At 45.1% G+C, this 26248-nt stretch overlaps 1 protein-coding gene across 1 annotated transcript; it reads left to right on the top strand.

Moving 5' to 3' along the window:
• Nucleotides 1-597: 597 nt before the first annotated feature.
• Nucleotides 598-26248, top strand: LOC117054176 (solute carrier organic anion transporter family member 1B3-like). The gene is given in 16 exon segments (XM_033162713.1): nucleotides 598-772; nucleotides 3466-3634; nucleotides 6738-6879; nucleotides 8204-8336; nucleotides 10085-10191; nucleotides 12068-12214; nucleotides 14208-14306; nucleotides 16411-16644; nucleotides 17691-17855; nucleotides 19111-19332; nucleotides 21239-21402; nucleotides 22055-22175; nucleotides 22178-22238; nucleotides 23607-23671; nucleotides 24395-24512; nucleotides 25942-26248. Coding segments are annotated over 15 exon segments (2118 nt in total). The 5' UTR covers nucleotides 598-772; nucleotides 3466-3502; the 3' UTR covers nucleotides 26150-26248.

Below are 26248 nucleotides of genomic sequence, written 5' to 3'. Positions count from 1 at the left end.
TGAAGGTTGGTGCAGGTCTGGTGAGGGGTGTGTGGCTGAGGAAGAGGAGGAGGAGCCTGAGGGGAGTCCAGAAATAGATGCCTGGTGGGGTATCCTCACCTTCATTGCCCCTGCTTAAAATACCATTCCTCTTTATCTCCAGTCTCTAGAAACATCAGCACTCACATTCCCAGATAAACCAAAGGAAATCCAAGCACAAAACTCAATAAAACACTCTAAACGCAACAGATTACCTGCCAGGACTGTAAACTTTAAAAAGCTACGAACTGCTGCAAAAACACAGGACTTTCCATTTTCCAAAGTCATTAGGGGACTACTCTGGAGTAGGTGGTTTAAACACTTGTTTAGGCAAATGGGACATTATGCTCTCATCTTTATTATTTTTTCAGTGATTAGATGGATACATCTTTTTATGGACTTGGAGGCAAGGAAGAATTTAGCCATAGGAAACAATGAGTGTTTCTGTCTACAAACAAACCACGGGGCGCTTTCAAAGCAAGGTTGCAAATATGCCAGGATCACATTCAGAACATTTTCTGCCTAAGTCATTTATTTTGATAGCAGAGAGAAATGCATGAATTTCCAAGAGTGAGAACAGAAGGCTTGGGATTACACAAGTGGACCCTAAACACAAATTGGTTTTTGTTTGCTTAGGAAGTCGGGAAAGTTAATGATTTCCCCTATGGACCTCAGAACCACCTTGTTTTAGGGGGAAATGCTGTATTGTATTGAATGATGCCATAGCTGCTGCTGACTTGGATCCATAACGCAGGTAGGCTAAGCTTTGCTTCCTATTGGGCATGATGAAGTACACTGATTATCTCTGGAAAAAATGGCAAAGTCACGTGGGCATTAAAAAATACTTAAGAGACCTATGTTGCTGAAGAAAGAAAGACTGTGTTCTTCTGTTCTTCTGGTTCAAGAGAGCAACAGAGGATACAGTAATAGGCTGATTCACACATGCATGTTCAACACTTGAAGTGTCATCATGCAATGGCTTCTCATTGGATGCCTTTCTGCATACCATGTGTGAACAACCTCCACAAAAAAGTAGTGTGGGTTGCCAATTTAAAGAACAGATGCCCACATTTCCTTCCCAACCACTTCCATATTTTTCCCTCCCTTCTGTGTCATTTCTTCTAAATAGGAAGCCTTTTCCTGAGTGAAATGTTGTTATGCTCACCCTAATCTCCAAGAGCAGAGAGATTTCGCAGGTGCCAACACTTACCTTGGGTTTGATTCCCTTGCGATGAAGGTCACCGAACACTGTACAGTGGTACCTCTGGTTACGAACGCTTCTGGTAACGCATGCCTCGGGTTATGGGCTCCGCTGACCCGGAAGTGGTTGCTCCTGGTTGCGAACTTTGCCCCAGGATGCGAGCGGAAGTTGCGTGTCAGAGGCGTGCGCAGAGAGAAGTACCATTAGCGAAAGTGCGCCTCAGGATAAGAACGGTTTCAGCTTAAGAACAGACCTCTGGAACGAATTAAGTTCATAACCAGAGGTACCACTGTAGTGCCTTTTTGAACTCTAGCTTTATTTGCAAATATGCACAACCTGAGCATAAGATGGCAGGGCTAGCAATAAATACTACCCATAGCTTTGGTTTTGACACAGAGAGCAAGTGTGTGCCTTCACTGCTACAAGTTCCAGGCCTACCTAGAAGGTTTCCTGCAAAGTTCTGAAGAGCTCTGGAGTCATAGATTCATAGAATCGTAGAGTTGTAAGGGACCCTGAGGGCCAGATAGTCCAACCCCCTGCAATGCAGGAATCTTAACTAAAGCATCCATGGCAAATGGCCACTTGGCCTCTGCTTAAAAAGGAGAATCTGCAACAACCAAGGGAGTCTGTTCCACAGTCAAACAGCTCTTCCTGTCAGAAAGTCCTTCTTGATGTTTAGTTGGAATCTCCTTTCTTAAAACTTGAATCCATTGGCTTGGGTCCTACCCTCCAGAGCAGCACAAAACATGCTTGCTCCAGCTTCCATATCGCAGCCCCTGATCCAGCTTGGAATCCTTTATTGACATTGTGCATTAGACTGTCTTATATTGATCATTTTAATATTTAGCTTTATTTTTCTGTAAACTGTTTTGAGGTTTAATTACAAGCAAGCGGTGTAAAATTTTTCTAAAATAAAAATAAATGTGAAGATCTGAATTTAAGATTGGAGGGGGGGGGAAATGAGAAACTGAAATTGACACGATGCACCCATTCCTCCTTGGGATTAGGCAAATAGTCCCACTCTATTCTGCGTTGGTCAGAACACACCTGTAGTACTGTGTCCAGTTCTGGGCCCTACAGTTTAAGAAGGATGTTGACAAGCTGGAATGTGTGCAGAGGAGGGCAACCAAGATGACCAAGGGTCTGGAAACCAAGCCTTATGAGGAATGGTTGAGGGAGTTGGGTATGTTTAGCTTGGAGAAGAGGAGACTGAGAAGGCAATGGGATAGCCATCTTCAAATATCTGAAAGGCTGTCACATGGAAGAGGGAACAAGCCCATTTTCTCCGGCCCTGGAGGGTAAGAACCAAACCAATGGCTTCAAGTTACAATAAAGAAGATTCCAACTAAACATCAGGAATAATTTTCTGACAGCAAGAGCTGTTAGGCAGTGGAATGGTCTCCCTTGGGAGGTGGTGGACTCTCCTTCCTTAGAGATTTTTAAGCAGAGGTTGGAAGGCCATCTGCTATGTCTGATCTAGCTGAGATTCTTGCCTTGCAGGAAGTTGGGCGAGATGACGCTTGGAATACCTTCCAGCACTACAGCCGTATGATTCTATGAGCATCATCTCAGTCATGATGCTGAGATAATAACTCCAGGATCGTATCTTAAAACCAGCACTAGGGAACCATCACAGTTTAGATCTATTGTGATGATGTCCTACTTGTGGGCTTCGGATGTGCATCTAGTTGGCTAGACAAGTACTAGATGATGCTATTTTGGTGTTCTTACAACCACGGCAAGAAGGGACTATGATTGTACACGATGGGGCGGGTTTGTTTCCATCCACTTTATTTTAGGAAATTAAAAGCAAACATTCATAGACTATGAAATCTTGGCTACCAAAAGTCAAGGGCAGGGAGTCCTTTTTCTAAGGGTCAGCTAAGGATTCAACAGAAAAACTCCCTTGCACAGTGGTCTAACTTTGCCTAATGGTAGGGCTGGCCAAGCTTGCAGTGGTGCTAGGGCCCCACAGTCCAACTGCCAAGATGCTTGGTTCAAGACTTCCTCCCTCACTGCTCTACAGCATCCAGAAATTGCTTGCTCACAACACAAGTCAACATGTGCCCCCCCCCCAGTTTTCACTTTATTCAGCATTAGTACTAAGAAAAGCTCTTGGGATGGAGACAGTTACAAATAATTCCTGACAATGGTTTCGAAGACCCCCACTTCATTCCATGTGAAATAAAAAGTACAGGGGAAATGTGGCGTGTCTTATGTTAATGCGTTGAGAGTTCTCTTCGCAGGGAACGGGGAAATCATTGAAGATAAGAAATCACAATCATGAAGGTTGCTGAGTCAGGAAATGTGAATAGAGCCGTTGTGGAAACAAAAGCAGCAGACCGGTCTAAGGAGGATGAAGGTACCAAGGAACTCACAGCCAGGACAAAAACCTCGTGCTGCAAAGGGCTGAAGGTCCAGTGAATTCCTTACTATTACTATTACTCTTTCTTTCTTTCTTTCTTTCTTTCTTTCTTTCTTTCTTTCTTTCTTAAAAAGTCTAATGTTTTCTGCTTTGCAACAGTCTTTTCTTTTTTCTTTTTTAACAAAAACACTCTTCCATTTGGAAGTGTATGATTTTCATTTGATGTCCACCACTGATAGGGTTGGGTTTCTACCTTTTTCAGTTTCATAGACCTGTGGCGGTACTAAGCTGCAGATGATGAGTCAATGGCTCTCCAGGTGTTTTCAAATTTTGGGGGCGAATCTGGTACCTGCATAGCCACTCCTCTACTCACTTTATGCCTTCTCTTGTCCTTCTGAAAACATGAAAGGGGGTAGTGTTAATTTCAGGACATAGGCATCAAAAGAAGCCAACAGGGGTTCCCTCCACATGGTGTTGGGTTCAAACTCCCATCTCCCCCAGCCAGTTTGGCCAATAAATAGGGGTGGTGAGGATTGTTGCCTTGTAACATGTTCCCCACCTCTGTTCTAACTCCAAATAACCCGGGTTGCACATCTTGTTGCTTTATGCGTGAGATGCAGAATCACCGCATGGGAATCATTAACGCAAAGGATCGTTAGATGTCAAGGCTAGGTCTGTGCACCCTGCCAAGGCAGTTCCCAGACACGGCACCATCAGCACGTTACAGCCTTGAGCAACTGCCAACCACTCATGATGCAGGCTCTATCCACCACGCCATAAATATTTTTTTCACGAGGTTCCTCGGGGACTAAGATTGCTGTTTTCATTTCCCTCAGTGCCCCAAAGCATCACTACAACAACCTCATCCTAATGTGGGTCTCTCCAAGCACTCGGGACCACAGCTCCCATCATTCATGATTATTGGCCATGCCGGCTGCGGCTGGTGAGAGCTAGAGTCACAAACATTTGGAGGGCATCACATTAGGGGGGAAGACTGGCTTATAATGATAATCAACAAAGAACCTATCAATATAAGGATGAGGCCAATGAATCTGCAGATGACATCAAACTGGGAGGGTTAGCTAACACTGCAGAAGACAGAATCGGAATTCAAGATGACCTTAACTGATTGGAGAACTGGGCCCAAACTAACAAAATTAATTTCAACAGGGACAAATTTAAGGTTATGCATTTAGGCAGGAAGGAGCAGTTACACAAATATAAAATGGGGAATACCTGGCTTGCCAGCAGTACATGTGAAAAGGATCTAGGAGGCAACAGTGTGATGAAGCAGGGGGGAAAGCTAATGCGGTTCTAGGCTTGTATCAAAAGAAGTATAGTGTCCAGATTATGGGAAGTGATAGTACCACTCTGTTCTGCCATGGTCAGACCAAATCTGGAATACTGTGTCCAGTTCTGAGTGCTTCCATTTACTGACAAGTGCAGGGGAAAGCAACCATGATGATCAAGTGTCTGGAAACCAAGCCTTATGAGGAACAGTTGAAGCAGTTGGGTGTGTTTAGCCTTGGAAAAAAGGAGACAGAGAGGAGATATGATAGTTATCCTCAAATATCTAAACGGGTATCACATGGAAGATGGGGCAATCTTGTTTTTTCCTGCTCTGGAGGGTGGGACCCATGCCAATGGTTTTAAGGTACAAGAAAGGAGATTCTGACTAAATATCAGGAAAAACTTTCTGACAGTAAGAGCTGTTCAACAGAGGAACGGACTGTAGTGAGAGGTGGTGGACTCTCCTTCCATGGAGGTTTTTAAGCAGAGGTTGGATGGTCATCTGTTGTGGATGCTTTAATTGAGATTCCTTGGGGTCCCTTCCAACTCAACGATTCTGTGATTCCAGGAACAATAGCCAACTGTTGGAAAAATATTGTTGAGCCTCACTTGTGGTGTGAAATAGTTGAGAGGAAGGACTACCCACTAAACTTCCTAAAAAGGCTCTTCACGATACTGTTTCTTGGGCATGGCTTGATAGCTGCTCAAGAAGCATTTGCAGATGACTTCAGTCACACACAGCCAATCAGATCCTGGGAAAATACAGTTGAGGGACTACTTTATATCTCTGCTGCTGGAGCAGAGCCCCTTCTGTCTGGTTCCTTTATTGCTTTCCAGGAGGAGGAGAAACAAATCTAGGGGCCATTGTGGTGGCTTAAGACCTGTCCCACACCTGTTTAAGGCCTGGTATTGAGGGACTACTCTGGAATCTAAGGATCTCAACATATCACAATTCTCATGGAACATCTGAAAGACGGCTTGTGTCCTGATATTTTTTTGTCCCAATAAATCGAAAAATAAATCTGCCTGAAGGGGGGGGGGAGCCTATGACCTTTTGACTGCAAACTCTCTTCTCCTTTTGCACAGAGAAGTCAACAGCACCCCAAAGTTCAAAACCCAATCCATGCTGTTTACTCACCTGTAACTATGTTATTCAAGCACTTGTAACTTTTAACCAGTGCATCAGGACTTTGTTTGTTTTGGGACCAGATGAAATACCAAGAGGGCTGTGTTGACAAAGCTGGAGAATATTTGGATAAACATTGAACCCAAGACTACCCGCCTGAACTGGCAATGGAGAGAAATCAGCTCAAAACGTATATTGGCTTCTGTTTTGCATAAGTGTCTGTGCCTCTCTGGGAGGGGGAATTACTAGCTTGCAAAATACATCGGAAGTGTCTTGTGACAGCCAATCAAATAAGGATGTTGTAGCATTCTTGCATAGTTGAAATGCACCATCAATGATTGCATATAAACAGTTTCTGACTTCCATCGCTTTGTCACACTGTGCCATTACCAAGAAATAGAACTCAGGGCAGGGCTATGCTAATGAGCAGGGGGGGGGAATGAGTGGTTTGCGTATTTTTTGTGTGTGTTAACAGCAAGGCTGTTGGAGAGGATAGACATAATCCTTTGAAATGAATGACCTCAAGTTTGTTGCATGCATTGATTTCAATGGGTCTACTCTGAGTAGGACTGACGTTGGCTCTAAACCATTGACTACATAAAACTTTTTTCTTCTGAAGGACACAGGGTTCCTTCTGGAAGGACTTTGATCTCTCAGAGAATAGGGAAGGGTGGCTTCCATTATCCTGGAGAAAGCTCGTTGATGATGTGACATTCCCCTTCCCCATCTTTTATTAGGCCTTCATTGCTGCCCTGGCATTCACCTACTTCAGTAAAGTGTTTTCTGGGGCTATGATGAAAAGTTCCTTCACCCAAATGGAAAGGAGGTTCAGCATCTCTTCCTCTATGGCTGGCTTCATGGATGGAGGTTTTGAACTGGGTAAGTAGTCAAAGAGAAGCCATGTAGTGGGAAGCAGGAGGGGAGAAAGCCCTTGGAGAGGTGAGCTGAGAATAACGTGGATCACCATCTTCCATTCCTTGCTCTTCCCCACAACACTATATGCACCTTCTGGGTGAGAAAGGTTCCTTCTTGGTGGATGTTGATTCAAAGGATCATGAGTGATAGGGACATAAGGAGAGTCTTGCTGGTTCACAACAAAGGCCCATTGTCATGATTGGCTGGACACAAAGGAATGGTGGGAGGCACCAGCTGGGGAACCCCCAAAGGATGAAGGCTCAGAGCCTGGGGATTGATGGTGGGGCAATGATGAGTGGTCACAGGGAGAAGAGGGAGAAGTCTAGGCAAAAGAGGCATTGGAAGCTGAAGAGATATCAGTGTTTATTGAGCGGGAAGAGTCTGTGGCAGAAAGAAATCCAGAATCAGAGGCAGAAGAAGGAAAGGAAGGAGAGACCAAGAAGCAGAGATGAGTCCAGCTGGTGAAGAAGAGTCAGGGTGTCATCCCCTCCTGCTGGGACAAGCTCCCCTCCCCCCTGGTCTCCCAGGACCAGAAGAGGCATTCGTGGGAGGAGCTCAGACAGGCATACCGGCAGTCTCAGATTGCTTGGGAAGGGCCTGAGGGAGGAGGAGATTTAGGCAGCTGTAGGAAGGTGGGGACCTTCAGCCTCTGCGACTGTTTCATGGGGTAAGGCCCACCAAGAAGAATTGCTGTGGTCATTAGGACCCTTTGTGACAGTTGCAGGGAACCCATGTCCTTTCTCATGTTCCTGGACCACAACTCCCAGCAGCCCCAGGCAGCATGGCCAGTGATCAGAGATAATGTGAGTTGCTGTCCATGAACATCTGGAAGTGCATCCATGCCATAGGATGTGATGCAACAGCCTCATCCACAATGGTAGCCAGTCGTTGACCAACTGTGTAGGGAAACCAATTTTAGCATAACTTTACTATCCCTGTTACAGGTAGGTAGCCGTGTTGGTCTGCCATAGCCAATAAAAATAAAAATAATATAAATAAAAATAAATAAAAAATTCAAAATTCAAAATAAAAAAATTCTTGTTTTTCTGTTTCAGTGTATCTGAAGAAGTGTGCATGCACACGAAAGCTCATACCAAGAACAAACTTAGTTGGTCTCTAAGGTGCTGCTGGAAGGAATTTTTTATTTTTTATTTTGTTTTTACTATCCCTATTTCCTTGCAGTGGCTCCCCTAAAAAAAAAAAAAAAAACACCAGTGGGTTCTGAGGACACATGCTAAGTGATTTAGTAACAAATAAATACTCTATCACTATTTACATTGTTTTCCAGGGAATCTGTTGGTGATTGCGTTCGTGAGTTACTTTGGGGCAAAATTCCATCGGCCAAGGGTGATTGCTGTTGGATGTTTCATCATGTCTCTTGGGAGTTTTTTAACAGCAATGCCTCACTTCTTCATGGGATAGTAAGTACAGTGTGTTTATATTTCGTTTGTTAGATTGGCCAGACCTCTGTCTCTGAAGGATATTATTTGAGATGCAGAATGAAACATATATAATGATGAACAGTAGAGGTGAACATATGTGTCACTTTCTGGTTCATAACAATTTCAAATATGTATTGGGACATGTTTTATCTCAGTATAAACATTTCAAAACATGTCGGTTTGTATCCCATGCTAGTTCAAATCAGGACAGATACATTGAAATGAACGGCCATGCGTAATTTAGGTCCATTAATTATATCGAGTTTACCCTGAGAAGAACTTCATTAGGTACAAACCCTTTAATACTAAAATATGCATTTTTGTACTTTTTCCAAAAAAAGAAGAAGCTTGTGGCTATATTGCAAAATTCAGTAAAGTGTGAAATAAGAAGGATAATTACATGTAGAGATACAGGACATTCACCACCTTCACTGGTTCCGATTTAACAGACACAAACGCGTCAAGGCAGCTTACAACAATCAAAACGCAAAATGCAATAAAAATTACATTGCCGGAACAATAATGAAAAATAGCAGATTGGATCCAGGCTAAGACTGCAATCCTAATACTATTTGGTTATCCTTCCCATGTTGTCTGTGTCTGCTTAGAAATTAATCCCACTTATGTCTAGGATAAGTGTTTTTGGTGTTTCTCCAAGATGGCCAGTGTCAGCTAGAGCTACGAAACTTCTTTCCAGCCACTTTGACAAAGCAACTCTTGATGATGCATTAAATAGTTCTAAAATTTAGGAAGAAATCCCCGTTCTTTACTTCTCCTTATCTACATTGTCTATAATTGCAAATTGTCACCATGCTGTTCCCACCCTCCAGTGCCAAGGCATCTCTCTGCATCTTTCTTCATCCACCATGACTAGGGGCTTATCCAAACTTGCTTTTGTGCCACGTTTCTAGGCACAGGTTCGTGTTTTAACACTCCTCATCCAAGCGCCTTTGGGGGGGCGGGCAGAGTGTTTCCTCCATGAAAACCCACCCAACAATCTGTGGAAAACCCAAATTGCCATTTGCTCTGATTCAGCATTAAAGAGTGAGTTTTCCTGCAGAAAGTGGGTAGCGGGGGACACAGAACTTTAAAGTGTGCACCTGTGCCTTGTTGTTGTTGTTCAGTCGTTCAGTCGTGTCCGACTCTTCGTGACCCCATGGACCAGAGCACGCCAGGCACGCCTATCCTTCACTGTCTCCCGCAGTTTGGCCAAACTCATGTTAGTAGCTTCAAGAACACTGTCCAACCATCTCATCCTCTGTCGTCCCCTTCTCCTTGTGCCCTCCATCTTTCCCAACATCAGGGTCTTTTCCAGGGAGTCTTCTCTTCTCATGAGGTGGCCAAAGTACTGGAGCCTCAACTTCAGGATCTGTCCTTCTAGTGAGCACTCAGGGCCGATTTCCTTGAGAATGGATAGGTTTGATCTTCTTGGAGTCCATGGGACTCTGAAGAGTCTCCTCCAGCACCATAATTCAAAAGCATCAATTCTTCGGCGATCAGCCTTCTTGATGGTCCAGCTCTCACTTCCGTACATTACTACTGGGAAAACCATAGCTTTAACTATATGGACCTTTGTCGGCAAGGTGATGTCTTTGCTTTTTAAGATGCTGTCTAGGATTGTCATTGCTTTTCTCCCAAGAAGCAGGCATCTTCTAATTTCGTGACTGCCTAGAAAGTGGCAAAAGGTAACTGGGATGAACCTCTGGTTTACCTTTCTTTCTTTTCAGTTATAAATACGAGACATTATCACGAGGATCTGAGAACTCGACATCCAACTTCTCTCCTTGCTTACTGAACCAAACAGTCCCAGAATCACCAGGGATGTCTGTTTCAGGTAAGGTTGTGGTTTCTCCATGGAAGCTTGTAAGTAGCCCATCTGAAGTACTCGGGGGGGGCATAGATATGCTGGCCCTGATCCCAACATTCATGCATTGAGCACGAAGGTTGGGCAGGGGGGACTTTTAGTGGTGTTCAGCTGGATGCATTTGGGAGCCTTCAAACCTTCACATTCAACGTGGGGAGATCAGGGGTTGAGCAGGCAGGGGCAGGAATTTGGGGAGTAGAGCCAGTGCCTCTACATGGTATTTGCTCACTCTTGTTCTTTTGAAGGCTAGTGTGACATGCTGGACTGTGAAACAGGTTGCCCACATGTTGCCCTCTGGATCTTGTTGGACTCCAACACCCATCAGCCCATGGCCAGAGGTCAGGGATGGTGGGAGTCGTAGTCCAACAATATCTGGAGGGTGACTCATTTTCCAGCCTTGCTATATAGTTATGGCGAGCTCTGAGTGTTGATCCTTATGTAGGCAAAATGGAACCAATGGATGGTCATTGGGAGCTATAGACCCTTCTCGGCAATTCTCTGTCTTGTCGCTTATCCCACACCCAATCCATATCATTGGCTACCAGGTGATGATGCAATCACACAAGGCACGTGAAAAGGGGTGGATTGGGGTGGATTCTTTTGGAATTTGCAAACACCAGGTTCTTCATCCCTCAGTACATCTATGTGATATGCACTCATACATAACAGGTGAACGTGTACGTACTGTTGTGCTCGGTGACTGGGGAGTGCTTACAGCTACTGATGGTGTGAAATATGGTTGTCACTGGGGCAGGACATTTCCACAATGTTATGCTGCTGCTGAAAGAATTGCACTGGCTTCCACGTAGCTGAGTTCAATCTGCTGGTTTTACATCTACAGCTTGGGACCAGGGTGCCTGAAATATCATTTTCATCCTTATATGCCCCGTCAATTGCTGTGCTCTGGAACTGAGGGCATCCTGCAGATACCTGCAGATACCAGGAGGTCCACTCCACACAACTTCAGTGCTGGGGCACCTTTCCTTTGCAATTCCCTCGGATAGACAGATACTATCTCTCTTGACTTTTTGGTGCCTACTGAAAACCTTCCTACTGCAACAAACCTTTTAAGCAGAGATTTTTCCCAGTCTGCATTGGTTTTTTAAAGATGTTTTCATTGTTCAATCATGTACAGTGGTGCCCCGCTAGACGAAAAACTCGCTAGACGAAGGCATTCGTCTAGCGGAAGCCCGTCTCACAAGACAAATTTTTGAATGGGCTTGCCTTTTTTTTCGTCTAGCGAAAACCGTGGTTTGCATTGCCGCTTCGCTAGACGAAAAACCCGCTAGACGAAAATACTCGCAGAACGAATTATTTTCATCTAGCGGGGCACCACTGTATATATTTGCTAGCCAATGGGTGGCAAAAGGTTGATTATCATTATCATTAATGTCAAATGTATCATGGAGCTCATTTTGTCAGGCAAAATGTGGTCCCCAGACCACAGTGTGGAGAAGAGATAATAATAATAATAATAATAATAATAATAATAATAATAATAATAATTTATTTATAACCCGCCCATCTGGCTGGGTTTCCCCAGTCACTCTGGGCGGCTTCCAACAAAAAATTAAAAATACATTAAAACATCAGTCATTAAAAACTTCCCTAAACAGGGCTGCCTTCAGATGTCTTCTAAATGTCAGATAGTTGTTTATTTCTTTGCCATCTGATAGGCGGGTGTTCCACAGGGCGGGCACCACTACCCCAGGAGAATAGGAATTGGACATCCCACCACCAGAACATCCTTGGTGAACATCTCCTGTTTGGGATTGCTTGGGAGGATATGTGTTCCTGTGCAAAAGGCATGACTATGTTCTCCTGCTATAACTGCTGTTATTTGCAGAATGTGCCAAAGAAGTTGTATCTTATGCGTGGATTTTTGTCTGGATGGGGAATCTACTACGTGGAATAGGTGAAACACCAATATCTCCACTGGGCATATCGTACCTGGATGATTTCTCAAGAGAAGAAGATGCTCCTTTTTATATTGGTAACGTCTCATAGGGAAATCTCATCTCTAGTACTAAGTAAAAAGGTAAAGGGACCCCTGACCATTAGGTCCAGTCGTGTCCTACTCTGGGGTTGCGGCGCTCATCTCGCGTTACTGGCCGAGGGAACTGGCGTACAGCTTCCGGGTCATGTGGCCAGCATGACAAATGCCATTTACCTTCCCGTCAGAGTGGTACCTATTTATCTACTTGCACTTTTGATGTGCTTTCGAACTGCTAGGTGGGCAGGAGCTGGGACTGAGCAACACCCAGTCTTATTCAACATCTTTATCAATGACTTGGATGATGGGCTTGAGAGCATCCTGATCAAGTTTGCAGATGACACCAAATTGGGAGGGGTGGCTAATACCCCTGAGGACAGGATCACAATTCAAAATGACCTTAACAGATTAGAGAACTGGGCCAAAGCAAACAAGATGAATTTTAACAGGGAGAAATGTAAAGTACTACACTTGGGCACAAATACAGGATGGGTGACACCTGGCTTGAGAGCAGTACATGTGAAAAGGATCTAGGAGTCTTGGTAGACCATAAACTTGACATGAGTCAACAGTGTGATGCAGCAGCTAAAAAAGCCAATGCAATTCTGGGCTGCATCAATAGGAGTATAGCATCTAGATCAAGGGAAGTAATAGTACCACTGTATTCCGCTCTGGTCAGACCTCACCTGGAATACTGTGTCCAGTTCTGGGCACCACAGTTCAAGAAGGATACTGACAAGCTGGAACGTGTCCAGAGGAGGGCAACCAAAATGGTCAAAGGCCTGGAAACGATGCCTTATGAGGAACGGCTTAGGGAGCTGGGTATGTTTAGCCTGGAGTAGAGAAGGTTAAGGGGTGATATGATAGCCATGTTCAAATATATCAAAGGATGTCATATAGAGGAAGGTGAAAGGTTGTTTTCTGCTGCTCCAGAAAAGCGGACACGGGGCAATGGATTCAAACTACAAGAAAGAAGATTCCACCTAAACATTAGGAAGAACTTCCTGACAGTAAGAGCTGTCCGACAGTGGAATTTGCTGCCAAGGAGTGTGGTGGAGTCTCCTTCTTTGGAGGTCTTTAAGCGGAGGCTTGACAGCCATCTGTCAGGAATGCTTTGATGGTGTTTCCTGCTTGGCAGGGGGTTGGACTGGATGGCCCTTGTGGTCTCTTCCAACTCTATGATTCTATGATTCTAACGGGAGCTCACCCCATCACAGGGATTCGAACCGCCAACCTTTTGATCAGCAAGCCTAGGCTCTGTGGTACTAAGTAGTGCCTGCCTAAAACAAAGGCAGATTTTCAAGCTGCAGCTCTCATATTTTGCACCTGCTCCAGAGTTGGATAGCATGTCAAAAAGCCTCTTTATAGTAAAATCTGGCTTCGGTCATCAGTAGAGCTAGAAGCATTTTGCATTCATGTTGTCTAAATTTGAATTTTCCGTCATCACACTTTGACTCATTCACAATTTGATTTGTTTAAAAAATCTGCTTTGACCTGAGAAGTGTACAGTTTCTTCAAAAAATTCTCAAGCTTCGGAACCAAAATGAGGTTAAAATGTCCTTAAAACAGTATTGCAATGCTTTATGACTCAGGAAAACGTTTGTGGATCTCTTTAAGATTCACCAGTTCTGACAGAGTTCCCCCTTGCATTGTGATACCTGCTGAAGGACACTGTCAATGTATGTATGTTGATAAGGCTGCAACCCTGTAACCACTTACCTGAGAGTAAACCACATTGAACTCTATGGACCTGACTTATTAGCAGACACATGTAGAATTGCACTGTTAAATGTGTGTTCGGAAATGCAAGTTTGATCCCAGCTATTCATAACGTGATTCTTTAAACTAGGGCTGTGCTAACTTTTCATCCTTGAAGAGTGGTCTTTCAAGGGGCATGAAATATAGGATATCCCATCCTGCTCTGCAGTCCCCAACCTGCTCTGAAGCTTGTGTGCGCTGGAATATGCTGATAATATTTTCTTTATAACTGCAGGCTGTTTGCACACAATAGGAATGATTGGCCCAATGGCTGGTTTCCTTTTGGGATCTCTGTTAGCCAGACTGTATGTTGACATTGGCTTCGTGGATCTAGGTGAGTTGCAAGCTGAAGACTGGTGATTGTAGCATGTGGCATGCAGCATAGCTTGACCTATGACTTTGAATCATATGGAGCTGTGAGCTCTGTAGCCTTCACATTTGGATAGCTCCCAAGCCCAAGTGAGGTGCTTTGGAAAGATTTGGGGCATGTCTACAACAAACTGGGACCTCTCCAGAGCATCCTGGTGGGTCCTCAGAAGTGCTTTGAAATGCTTCAGAAATTCAGATGCAATCACACATCTGATTTGTGGGAGGAACCACCGCAAAGTGACAAACATGCACCCTTTCTCCCCAAGCTTGCTGTATGTAAGGTCTTCAGTGGCTGCTCATGAGTAACCAGCCTGACGCCGAGGTTTCGGAAACTAGGTTTCTTTATTGTGCAAATATGTACAGTGCAGCTATAAAAAAGACGTCCAGCTCATCCTTCGGCAGAGTCCGGGAATGACCCCTTCCAGTTCTTTGCCCAGCATAAAAGCTGCGGGATGCGGAACCCCCGCCTACCCCCTCTGCGTCTCCCCCCCCCTGCACAGGTGGGGAGACGGAAGAGGTGCCTCCCCTCCAGCCTCTGCTTGGTGCGTGGGCTCTCTTCCCCTGTCAGAGCCCTGACTCCTACTTCCCAGTCCCATCTCTCCCTCCCCACTAGAGGGATCGCTGCCTTCCTCACTGGAGGAAGATGAGTTGCTCAGCAGTTGAGGCGGGGGCTTGCGATACCGATAAAGCCCTGGCAACTCCTTGCCATGAGGCAAGGGCAGCCCCCTGACACCGTATAAAGAAAATGCCAGATTGGAGAGATGGGGTAGAGACATTTCTTTTGTGACTGACAGGCCTGGCTTCTAATCAGAGGGAAAGATTTTTTTAAAAAAATCAGGGCTCTCCAATCACTGTGCTCTGGGGGAGGGATGTTGAAGCAATGTCACCTTGTTCTTGTCTGTTCAGTGCTCTTTACTAATTCTTTGGGAATGCATGCCTAAACAGCTATGTCTTCAAGGGTCAGTGGCATAACAGTAGAGATGGGGACTGCAGTGTCACCGGTAAAAAAATATAAAAAAGCCCTCCTCTGTGTCACCACAAGCCGAGAATCACTGGCTTAGGTGTCATTAGATTGCCAGCTCCTCGGGGCAGGGACCTCCCTTTTGGTTTCTTTATATAATTTTTTAAATTACATTTTCTGTTTTACAATTTAAAGTACTCATTTATACACCCTTAAGATATCAATGACTTCCCTTCTTCTCTTTCCACGGTTCCTTTTACATATCATAAATCACTGCATATTTTACAGAAACTATACCATTCAGTATTCCATTATTACATCCATCATAACTTATTTACACTGTTGAATTAATCTTAATGCTGCCAGCCAGGGCCGGATTTAGGTCTGATGAGGCCCTAAGCTACTGAAGGTAATGGGGCCCTTTCTATGTCCAGCTGTCCTTTGTCAACAACAAATTGACGCTGTTTTTTGTGTTGAATATATGCTATATGGTAATTTATGGACCTAATAGGTATCTAAAGCCATCTGTACATAACAAAATATGTGATATTTTAGGGAGCAGGCTAGCAGGCGGGGCCCATTACTTACACCATGGGAGCCTACACAACACAAAACACTGTTGCTGTATGTAGGTTTTATTTTATTTGTTTTTTATCTTATATTTTGGAAATGTACATCCAGGTTTTTTTCCTTTAATTTTTTTGGGGGGCCCTCAAGAGAGTGGGGCCCTAAGCTACAGTATACCTTGTTTAACTTATACGTAAATCCGGCACTGCTGCCAGTGTTTGTACACAGTTATTTCCCATATATTCAATAAACGTTCCCCAATCTTCTCTAAATGTATGTTCTTCTTGTTCTCTCATTCTATATGTTAAGTCACCATTCTTCTTTGGTTGGGGCCTCGCTTGTTTTCCATGTTTGGGCTAACGAAACACGGGACGCAGTAGTGGCATACATTAATAACCTTTTTTGACACCTGGGAATTTCCGTCTGAATTTTCCGCAACAGAAAGGACTCTGGTTTTTTGGGGGAAAGCGCTTTCTCCCTTTTCATTTCTTACCATGGATAGTTGATCAACAGACGGACTTTGACCTGTCTCTTACTCTAGATACGGTAACGATAACTCCAACTGATTCCCGCTGGGTTGGCGCGTGGTGGCTGGGCTTTCTGATCGCTGGCGTCCTCAATCTGATTGCCGGCATCCCTTTCTGGTTCCTGCCGAAAAGCCTGGACAAAGAAGGAGCGAGCGCTCCTGAAAAGAAAAAACTGGAGAGTCGTGCTGATGAAAGCCATATACAGAAGTCTGAAAGTCAACAAGGAGCGCGCTTCTCAAAACTGAAAGGTGAAAGATCTGCCCTGGCTGCCCAGGACCTATTCTATGGGTTGGAAAACTAAAGCCCGGGGGCAGGATCTGGCCCAATTGCCTTCTGGATCCGGCCCGCGGACAGTCTGGGAATCGCCGCGTGGATCGGTGGGGGGATTCTGATAATTCGGGCTGCACCATTTCCCCCCACAAACACACACCGCGGCGGCGGCGGCAGCGCCTCCTCCCTCCCTCCTCCTGGCTTCTCCCTGCCCTGCCTAGAGGAGGAAGGGGGCTGGGCTTTGTTGAGCCGTTGTTGGCTGAGCACCATTTTAAGCAGCCCCCTCTCCGGAGCCAGCCCTTTCGCGCCGCTCATCGTCCCTCTGCCAGCCCCTGCCGCTCGCAAGGCACAGCTAAGCAGCCACCGGGGCTCGTCCAGTGCTGTGGAGAAGGGAGGGGAGAGTCGGTGGGGGGGACCCCCCCCCAAAATAGTCCGGCTCCCACAAGGTCTGAGGGACACTGGATCGGCCCCCCCTGCGGAAAAAGTTTGCTGACTCCTGACTTATTCAGTCGTGTCAGGCTCTGGGTGGTCAGTTGAATGGAGAAGGGAAAACAGTTTCCAATACAACAAAGGAAGGCTGTTTGGCAGTGGTAGACAGGGATGTTAGAGAGAAATAGAAATGAGAGAGAAAATTATTATTATTATCATCATCATCATCATCATAAATTTTCATTAAGGTTTTTTTCCATAATACAAGGCAATTAAAAACAAACCAAATAAAAGCAAAAACCAGAAAGAAGAGAAAAGAAAATGCTAGTGAGCTGCAGCTCTGCCACTTACTGCCGCTGCAGCTCAGAGATACAATTAAACTAATTAAATAAATTAAATTAAATTAAATTAAACAATTAAATTAAACAGAGATACAGAAATAAACTAGGATATCAGTTCATGACTGGGTAGTGACTCTCATGGGTCAAATGTTATCATTTCTTTGCATTTGATGTGTTATAGAATGATGTGCCTGGTCATTCATAAAATGTGCAGATCTGGCCCGCACTAAGCACCACATGTCTCTTTCTTTCAGAGTTCTTTAAGTCGCTGAAGAGAACCCTGGGCAACCGAATGTACTTTTTGTTATTGTGCTCAACGTTGCTGCAGTTCAACAGCTTTATTGGTTACTTAACATACACCCCAAAATACATAGAGCAGCAGTACGGTCAGCCAGCGTCCAGGTCTAACTTTGTAACAGGTGAGTCCTGTGTTTGTGTATTAATGAAAGGGAGTTGAGCAGTAAATGTGCATAGTAACTGGCCATTGTGCACATTCACCAGGCCACCTAACCCTTCCTAGAAGAGGGAGCTGTGTACATTTCCCAGTCAATATACATAACCTTCAACAGGCCTTGGGCACTGTGCATATCTTGAGTGAACTTTGTACATTCTCTAGCCAATACAGCATGCTTTGATTTGTGGGAGGAGATGATTGGTTTGTTTTGGTTCTTGCTTTTATTATGCATTTTGTGTTTTCATTTTTCATTTTTATGTTGTCAACCACCCACTGACCTTCGGATGAAGTATTTGGATGAAATTTCATTAATAATAACAATAACAATAATAACAACAACCATAATTGCCAATGGGTATTGCGGAATGTGCATATTTCACATTCTCCAGGCAATTTGCAGATTATCCGGTCAGTATGCGTACTCTCCAAGAAACACGCAGTCTTTGTACCCCAGGCTGCTTCTGGAACACTGCCTAATCCTCATGGCCCACTTGAAGCAGTAGGAAGAAGGGAGTCCAGCCCCTTTTAACCCCTCTCTGTTGTTCCCTATTCAGCTGATCAGATTGCTTTTCAGATCTAATCTACAGATTTAATCCTCAATCCATTTCGCACAAAGAGGATGTTGGTCCTTTCCCCCTTTCAACATTGGTCCTTTCCCCCTTTCAACATTTCCAGGGTATCCTTTCACTTCCCCCACCCTATCCACCCCATAGCTGTCAACCTTTTCCCTTTTTTGCGGGAAATTCACTTATTATAGCAGTGGGGAACAGCAGGGAGGATTCTTTCCAGTAGCACCTTAGAGACCAACTGAGTTTGTTCTTGGTATGAGCTTTCGTGTGCATGCACACTTCAACAGGTTTTCCACACCTATCAGCTGATCACCCATTCCCACCACCCTCTGAGTAATACCCCTCCCCACTCCCTCACTATATTTAAGGATCTGGTGACTTCTATTTCAGTGTATCTGAATAAGTGTGCATGCACACGAAAGCTCATACCAAGAACAAACTCAGTTGGTCTCTAAGATGCTACTGGAAAGAATTTTCTATTTTGTTTCGACTATGGCAGACCAGCACGGCTACCCACATGTAACTGGAAGCAGGGAGGATTGACAGCTATGATCCACCCCCACCCATTTGCTGTCCCTGTTAAGTCATTTGCAATGAGGGAGATGGGGGACGGGATATGATCCTTAATTCTTTCTATGTCTTTTGTTCCAGCCGTCACAGCCATACCAGCAGTCTGCCTTGGTGTATTCCTTGGAGGCTTCATCATGAAAAAATACAAAGTTGGCATGGTTGCCGCAACCAAAATGGCATATATACTGTCCTTTCTGGCATTTGTCATATCGCTTTTCTACTTAGTAGTGGGCTGTGAGAACCGCACGGTGGCTGGATTGACAGTATCTTATGAAGGGTATGTGATACAGATGAACGGGGTGTGTTGTGTTGCAAAGATAAGAAATGGTACGTAGCTTTGGAGGTATTCCTGGATCCATCTTTGCCATTGGAGGCCCACGTGACCTCGGCAGCTAGGACGGGAGTGCCTTTTACCAGCTTCATCTGGTACGCCAGCTACAATCATATCTGGCCAACTTGGCCACTGTACCATTTGGTAACCTTGAAATGGGACTTCTGCAATGTGCTCTGTGTGGAGCTGCCCTCAGGCCTGGCCTGGAAGCTCCAGCTGGTGGGAAACGAAGCAGCTAGACTGCTGGTGGGAAACGAAGCAGCTAGACTGCTGGTGGGAGCAGACTACATGTGGCACCTCTGCTAAAACATCTCCACTGGTTGCCTGCATGTGGGATTCCTGAAAATAGACCAGAGGCAGTTAATATTTCACCCAGAAGAGCTTTGCTGCTACTGAAGGCAAATGAGCATAATGGTCATAAATCCAATACATTCAGGATTGGCACTGTCCATCAGAGCTGTCAACTTTCCCTGTCCATCAGAGCTGTCAATGGGAAACGGTGCTGGAATAAGGGAATTTCCCGCAAAAAAGGGTGAAAGCTGACAGCTATGCTCTCCATAAGAAATCCAGTTGCAGCTGACTTAAATGTACAATAACTTATAATAAGACGAAACCTTAACACTAAGCATACTATGTACAGAACACCACAGCAGAAGGAAAAGAGCTAGAAAGAGAAAGTGAAAACACAGGCTCCTTCTGGCCTTATAGTCAGCATGACTTTGACTGAAGTGATAACAAAACCAGTTTAAGCCAGCTATACCCAGCTTCTCTGAAGGAATAACCCAAACATCATGAACCTTCTGCTTGTTTCTTTCACACAGAGAAGCTTCCCAAACCCTCTTGAATTAATTAGAATAGGAAAGATCTCTACACATCAGATCAATACTTTCTGTACCTAGAAATGCAAATTGACAACTGGGCAGGGTTGGCCCAACACATTTTGCCACCAGAGGCAAAAATAGGGAGTTGCTGGCTCCACCTCCTCCTTCCTCCTGCTCCTCTCCTCACTTTTCTGGTAGCAGAGGCAGCACGTGGCTTGGGTGGCAGGCAGACACAGCAGTGGTGTTTGCCACCTCTGGATCCCAATGGAATCTCACTTCCTGAGACAATCACCTCGGTGGTGCCCTATGGGTAATGCCAGCTCTGCTATCAGGCCAGGTTCAATGTTCTCATGTCAGAGACAAATTTCTGCACAACCTGGGTGGGTCCAGGATACCTTAAGGATCCTAGAGATCCTCTGGAGGAGAGCTGTTTTGCTATTCCCTGTGCGTCATGGACTGGATGGACACAGAAAAATGGTGGGAGGAACCAGCTGAGGAACCCCCGAGGGAAGAAGGCTCGGGGGACAATGAGACAATGAAGACTGGTCAGAGGGAGAAGACTAGGAAAGGGGGTGTTGGAAGCTGAAGAGGCAACAGGGCTTAGTGAGCTGAGAGAGTCAGTGGCAGAGAGAAGTCCAGAATCAGAGGCATGAGCTAAAGCAGGAGAGGAGGGAAGCCAAGAGGCAGAGATGAGTCCAGCTGGTGAAGAGGCACGGGTGTCTCCCACTCCTGCTGTGACAAGCTTCCCTCCCCACTTATCTCCCAGAAACCAAGAGAGGCATGAAAAGGGCCGAGAAGTTGACTTCTCATAGGTGTAGTCTTAGGTTGCTTGGGGAGGAAACCCTGGATCCTGTTTTGCTAATAAAGAGTTAACACCAACTTGCTCGGTGTAATTTACTGCTGTCTTGCTCCTCTCACCAAGTCACTAGAAGTTGAGTATTTTAGTCCATGCTGTAGAACACTCTTCCAGCATCTGGAGGGCACCCCTGTTGGCAACCCCTGTGCTAGATGTGCCTTAGGATGAACTAAAGGAAAACCTCCCTGCTTATTCCACAAGGCAAACGGTTTGCACGGGGCGCAACTCCTTTATCTTCAGCCTGCAACCTGAATTGCAACTGTGCCACAAACCAGTGGGATCCGGTCTGTGGAAAAGATGGGATCACATATGTGTCGCCCTGTTTCGCTGGATGCAAAGCTGTGACAGGATCCAGGAAAGACACAGTAAGATCTTTGTTTACCTAATAATAATAATAATAATAATAATAATAATAATAATAAATTTATACCCCGCATTTGGGCTGGGTAAAACTTCCAACATTAAAAACTTCCCTAAACAGGGCTGCCTTCAGATGTCTTCTAAAAGTCAGATAGTTGTTTATTTCCTTGACATATGATGGAAGGGCATTCCACAGGGTGGGTGCCACCACCGAGAAGGCCCTCTGCCTGGTTCCCTGCAACATCACTTCTCACAGGGAGGGAACTGCCAGAAGGCCCTCGGAGCTGGACCTCCGTGTCTGGGCTGAACGATGGGGGTGAAGATGCTCCTTCAGGTATACTGAGCCGAGGCCATTTGGGGCTTTAAAGGTCAGCACCAACACTTTGAATTGTGCTTGGAAATGTACTGGGAGCCAATGTAGGTCATTCAGGACTGGTGTTATATGGTCTCAGCAGAGGCAGTGCTGCCTTTTACCTTGCAAGGGGAATGGGGGCAGAGAAATGAACTCTATAAAGGATATCTGGTGTCCCCTACTTCTTCTTCTTCTTCTTTAAAAAAAGATGGGCAAAGGCAGAATAGCTAGGCATACAGAGTCCAGGATTTAGCTTCTATTCATTTATTTACCTTGTGCAAAAGACTTTTAACCTTCTTTTTCAGGTTTTTCAGAATTGTAGCTGCATTGAAAAGGGGGATTCTGCGCTGAGGAATTCCTCGGCAGTTTTGGGGGAATGTCCAAGGACCGACAGCTGCTCAAGAAAGTTTATTTATTATGTAGTGATCAAACAGCGGCTTCTTTTTTCTATGCACTGGGAGGGACTCCTTTTTACATGATCATGATTCGGTAAGTAACAAGTTGTGCCTGCCACAAGAAAGGCCATAATATCCGCTCCTGTCCTTGTTTTATATTAAAGGTTTCCTGCAAACAAAGAATTCCAGATTTCCAAACCCCTGGCAAGAGACCCTTAGTATACTGTGGCAACTGAGCATGCTAATTTCTCAATTGTTGCCTACTTAGGTACTTTAAAAAGAGAAAATAACCTAATTGTTTAATTATTCAGTTTCTATCCTGCCCTGCCTCCCAAAGGAGGCCAGAGTGGTAAATTGTATACTGTATTTGCAAATCTTGAGGTTCCCCCTTCTTCTTTCATAGTGGCCCAGTCTTCCACCAGGACCCCATTTCTATTGGCACTCACAACCCAAGTTCAGTATTAAAGGGAGTCATACCAATAATACACTGCAATTCCTCTTTTTTTAACCCCAAATCCCAGCCTTTCAGAGCTGTCTAAATCCCCTGGAGGCAAGGCTTGAATGCGCATAGCTGCCCTTGCTCCATGGTCATAAAGTTTGCTGAATCGCGCAAACTCCTGAACTCCCCTTTTGCACCAGGCTCACCTTTGTCGCACTTTTCCAACATCCCATCATGCTCTGCAATGACTACGTAGATTAGATTGGAGGGAACATGAGAAACTCTCTTATTCTGAGCCAGGCTACTGGTCCATCAGCTCAGAATTATCCAGACTGATTATCCACGCTGATTAGAGGTCTTGCTGACCCTTTGGTTGCACTGGAGATGCTCACTGAGAACCAGTGTGGTGTAGTGGTTAAGAGCAGTGGACTCATAATCTGGTGAACCGGGTTTGATTCCCTGTTCCTCCACATGCAGCTGCTGGGTGACCTTGGGCTAGTCACACTTCTTTGAAGTCTCTCAGCCCCACTCACCTCACAGAGTGTTTGTTGTGGGGGAGGAAGGGAAAGGAGAATGTTAGCCGCTTTGAGACTCCTTCGGGTAGTGATAAAGCAGGATATCAAATCCAAACTCCTCCTCCTCCTCCTCCTCCTCCTCCTCCTCCTCCTCCTCCTCCTTCTTCCTCTTCTCCTCCTCCTCCTTCTTCTCCTCCTCCTCCTTCTTCTTCTTCCTCCTCCTCACAATTGAATCTGGTATCACCAGAATGCAAATTGTTCGCTCTTCCAGTGAGCTTTCCCCCACAATTGCTGTTTCAATGCTAGGAAGGGAGGAATCTGCTGTCAGTTTGCTGCGGATCACATTGAGACGCTTATGTGGAGAGCAAATAATAATGGATGATAACACAGCCAAAGCATTAGCAATGGGTTGCTCACTGTGTTAGTAACATCACAGATAATTTTTAGAAACTTGCAGGAATGTATAGAAGCATATTTTCCACTAAGGCTGATTTCTTTCATCATTTAGGTGTGTAGATCCAGAATTGAAGTCACTTGCAGTTGGTCTCTATATGCTTGTTCTGAGAGCTTTGGGTAAGGAACATCACCATTCTGGTCATTTTGGAACATCACTGGACATTCTCTCCCCTCCCCCCAGTTCTTCACACACTCACACTCACACAGGCAGTATGGGGGGCAGGCTTCTGTTAGAGCAACACTGACGTTACTCTGCAGGAGGTTGATGTAGGCCAGCTGGGTTGGGCAGAAGGACCCAGTCCAAGGTAAACAGGATTTTAGATGAAAACTGCCGCACGATTTCTGTTCTGATCCTGAAGCAAAGTTCTTAACCCAAGGTATTATTTCTGGGTTAGCGGAGTCTTTAACATGAAGCTTCTGTAACCCTGAAGCATCTGTAACCCGAGGTACCAGTGTAATGTTTGCTGTTAGTTATCTGTTAAGGTGATTCGGTTGAGCAAATCCCCAAAGTAGCAATGGCCACTGGCTTATGAAACCTGCATGCTCAGAGTTGGGGTTTTTTTTTGGGGGGGGGGGGTGTCTCAGAACTGTGGATGTATAAGATGATAAGGACCATCAACTCCCTGCTAAAGGCAACTGGCTGACCACTGCTGGAAAGAAAATGACCTGAGCAAGGCAGGTCATACATTATTGCAATGATCTGCTCAGTATTTTGGGTTACTGGGCTTCTAAGACTTACACACATACAAACACACTGTCTCTACTATCATCCTACCTAAGAATATTGTCCAAAAATGTGCTTTAGATGACAACCTATATTTGGCACTTGATGTTTTCCAGCTGGAATTCCAGCCCCCGTTTATTTTGGAGCAGTGATAGACAGGGCTTGCTTGAAGTGGGCAAGCACCAGCTGCGGCAAGCGAGGAGCTTGCATGCTTTATGATGCGACAAACTACAGGTGAGCTCCACTGGAATCCCAGAGCTTCTCTGTCATTTCAAGGGCAGCTGTCTCATTAACTTAATGCAATGGCTGGGCTCAGTCTAGATGACTTCCTGCCTGGCAGCCATCCATGTGGAGTCCTCTAAGCCCAGCCGTCTCTGTGTCAATTAATTTTAATGCCTGGTGCCAGGATCCATCTCTCTTGGGCAATTTATTAAGAGAACAATAGGGCTTCAAGTTATAGTAGGCTAAATTGGTTGATTAATGAACTAGAGCTTTGGGGTGCAAACATAGAGTCGTAGAATTAAAAGGTCTCATGCACAAGGTCTCAGGTTCAATTCTGGGCACTTCTAGGCAGGACTAAAAGAGACTCCTGTCTGAAGTCACTGCCAGGCAGTGTAATCAATGGTCTGTCTCAGTATAAGGCAGCTTTCTGTGTTCTTATCTCCCCCTCCAGTGTTGGAGGAGGGATCACTTAACCTGGCCTGGCAGCATATGGACAGCCAGGGCAGATGTCTTAGGAAAGATGACACACGCCGTTTGGCCACATCAGCAGTTTAGTACTAGCATTCTGTACTAGCTGTAGTTTCTGGACCAGTTGCGTGCCCAGCTGCAGAGTCCCCAACCCCACCGAGGGTGCCCAACTAGGGTATATGAAAGGGACACCACAACTGTCTGGGATTAAAAGGCCACAACTTCATTGATTACAGAGATAGGTAGGCATAGGCATTGGGTGTGTATCCCTCTCAGCCCCCAGTGGAGGTCTGAGGTATGACATGGTCTGCTGGGGGGGGGGAGAGAGAGAGAGAGAGAGAGAGAGAGAAGGGGCCGTGGCAAAACACAGGTTTACATGGATGGCCCGACCCTAAGTGCTGAGGAAGCTCTATGGCCCAGTAGCTCTATTGACAGAGACTTGCTCCTGGCCGACCGTGCTGCCGAGGGCTGCCTCAGCAAGCTAATTTACACCTGGGGAGTGGACCTGAGGGAAGACTGATCCCCAAGCTGCCCCACCCCCCCTGACCGCCGTGGATAGGCCGATTTGAATAGTGAGCTTGGCAGATGAATCTGATGTGCATTTTCTCAAAATTAGCAAAGTTTTCCCCACTTTGCCGCTTTAATGAGCCTGCAATATTTGGAGGAGCACTGGGTTCACCCCCTAATCAAGACTAATTTATTCCAGTGCTCTTTCGTTTTCTTTAGCAATTGATCCTTGTGGCTGCTGCTATCTGTTTTGCCCTCTGCTAAATATTTTGCACATTATCACACTTCCATTTCAAATTATTATTATTATTATTATTATTATTATTATTTTTGTGTTGCAATTTACACCGTAAGCTGCTCTTAGGATTTTTTGTGTGTGTTTGTGATAATATAGATAGATCAAAAAAGCAGGAATGAAAAAGTCAAATATAAACACAATTCCTCTGCGGGTTCTTCTCTTATGCAGACATTATTTCTTGGGTCTAACATTTGGCTTAAGAGCTCCATCCTATCTGCTGGGCATTGCCTTCTTCTTGCGCGTGAAGAAACATTTTGGAGCAAAGCAGGCTGATTCCCCTGAAAGGAAAGAAGATGCTCTGAATGGGGAAACGAAGCTTAATGGTGCCGAACATACGGCAGGCCTTTCAAATGCAGAAATGGACACCGTCATCTAGCACAAATGAACCATCTCACTGTACTTAGGCAATCATGCACAGACCATTGGAGGGGGGCATCTTGACTATATCAAAGATTAAATTGTCCAACACAGCAGT

This window comes from Lacerta agilis, chromosome 10 (genome assembly GCF_009819535.1).
Source record: "Lacerta agilis isolate rLacAgi1 chromosome 10, rLacAgi1.pri, whole genome shotgun sequence".
Taxonomy (NCBI): Eukaryota; Metazoa; Chordata; class Lepidosauria; order Squamata; family Lacertidae; genus Lacerta; species Lacerta agilis.
Note: the sequence above shows the minus strand (reverse complement) of the source record. Positions and strands in the feature narration are given on the sequence as shown.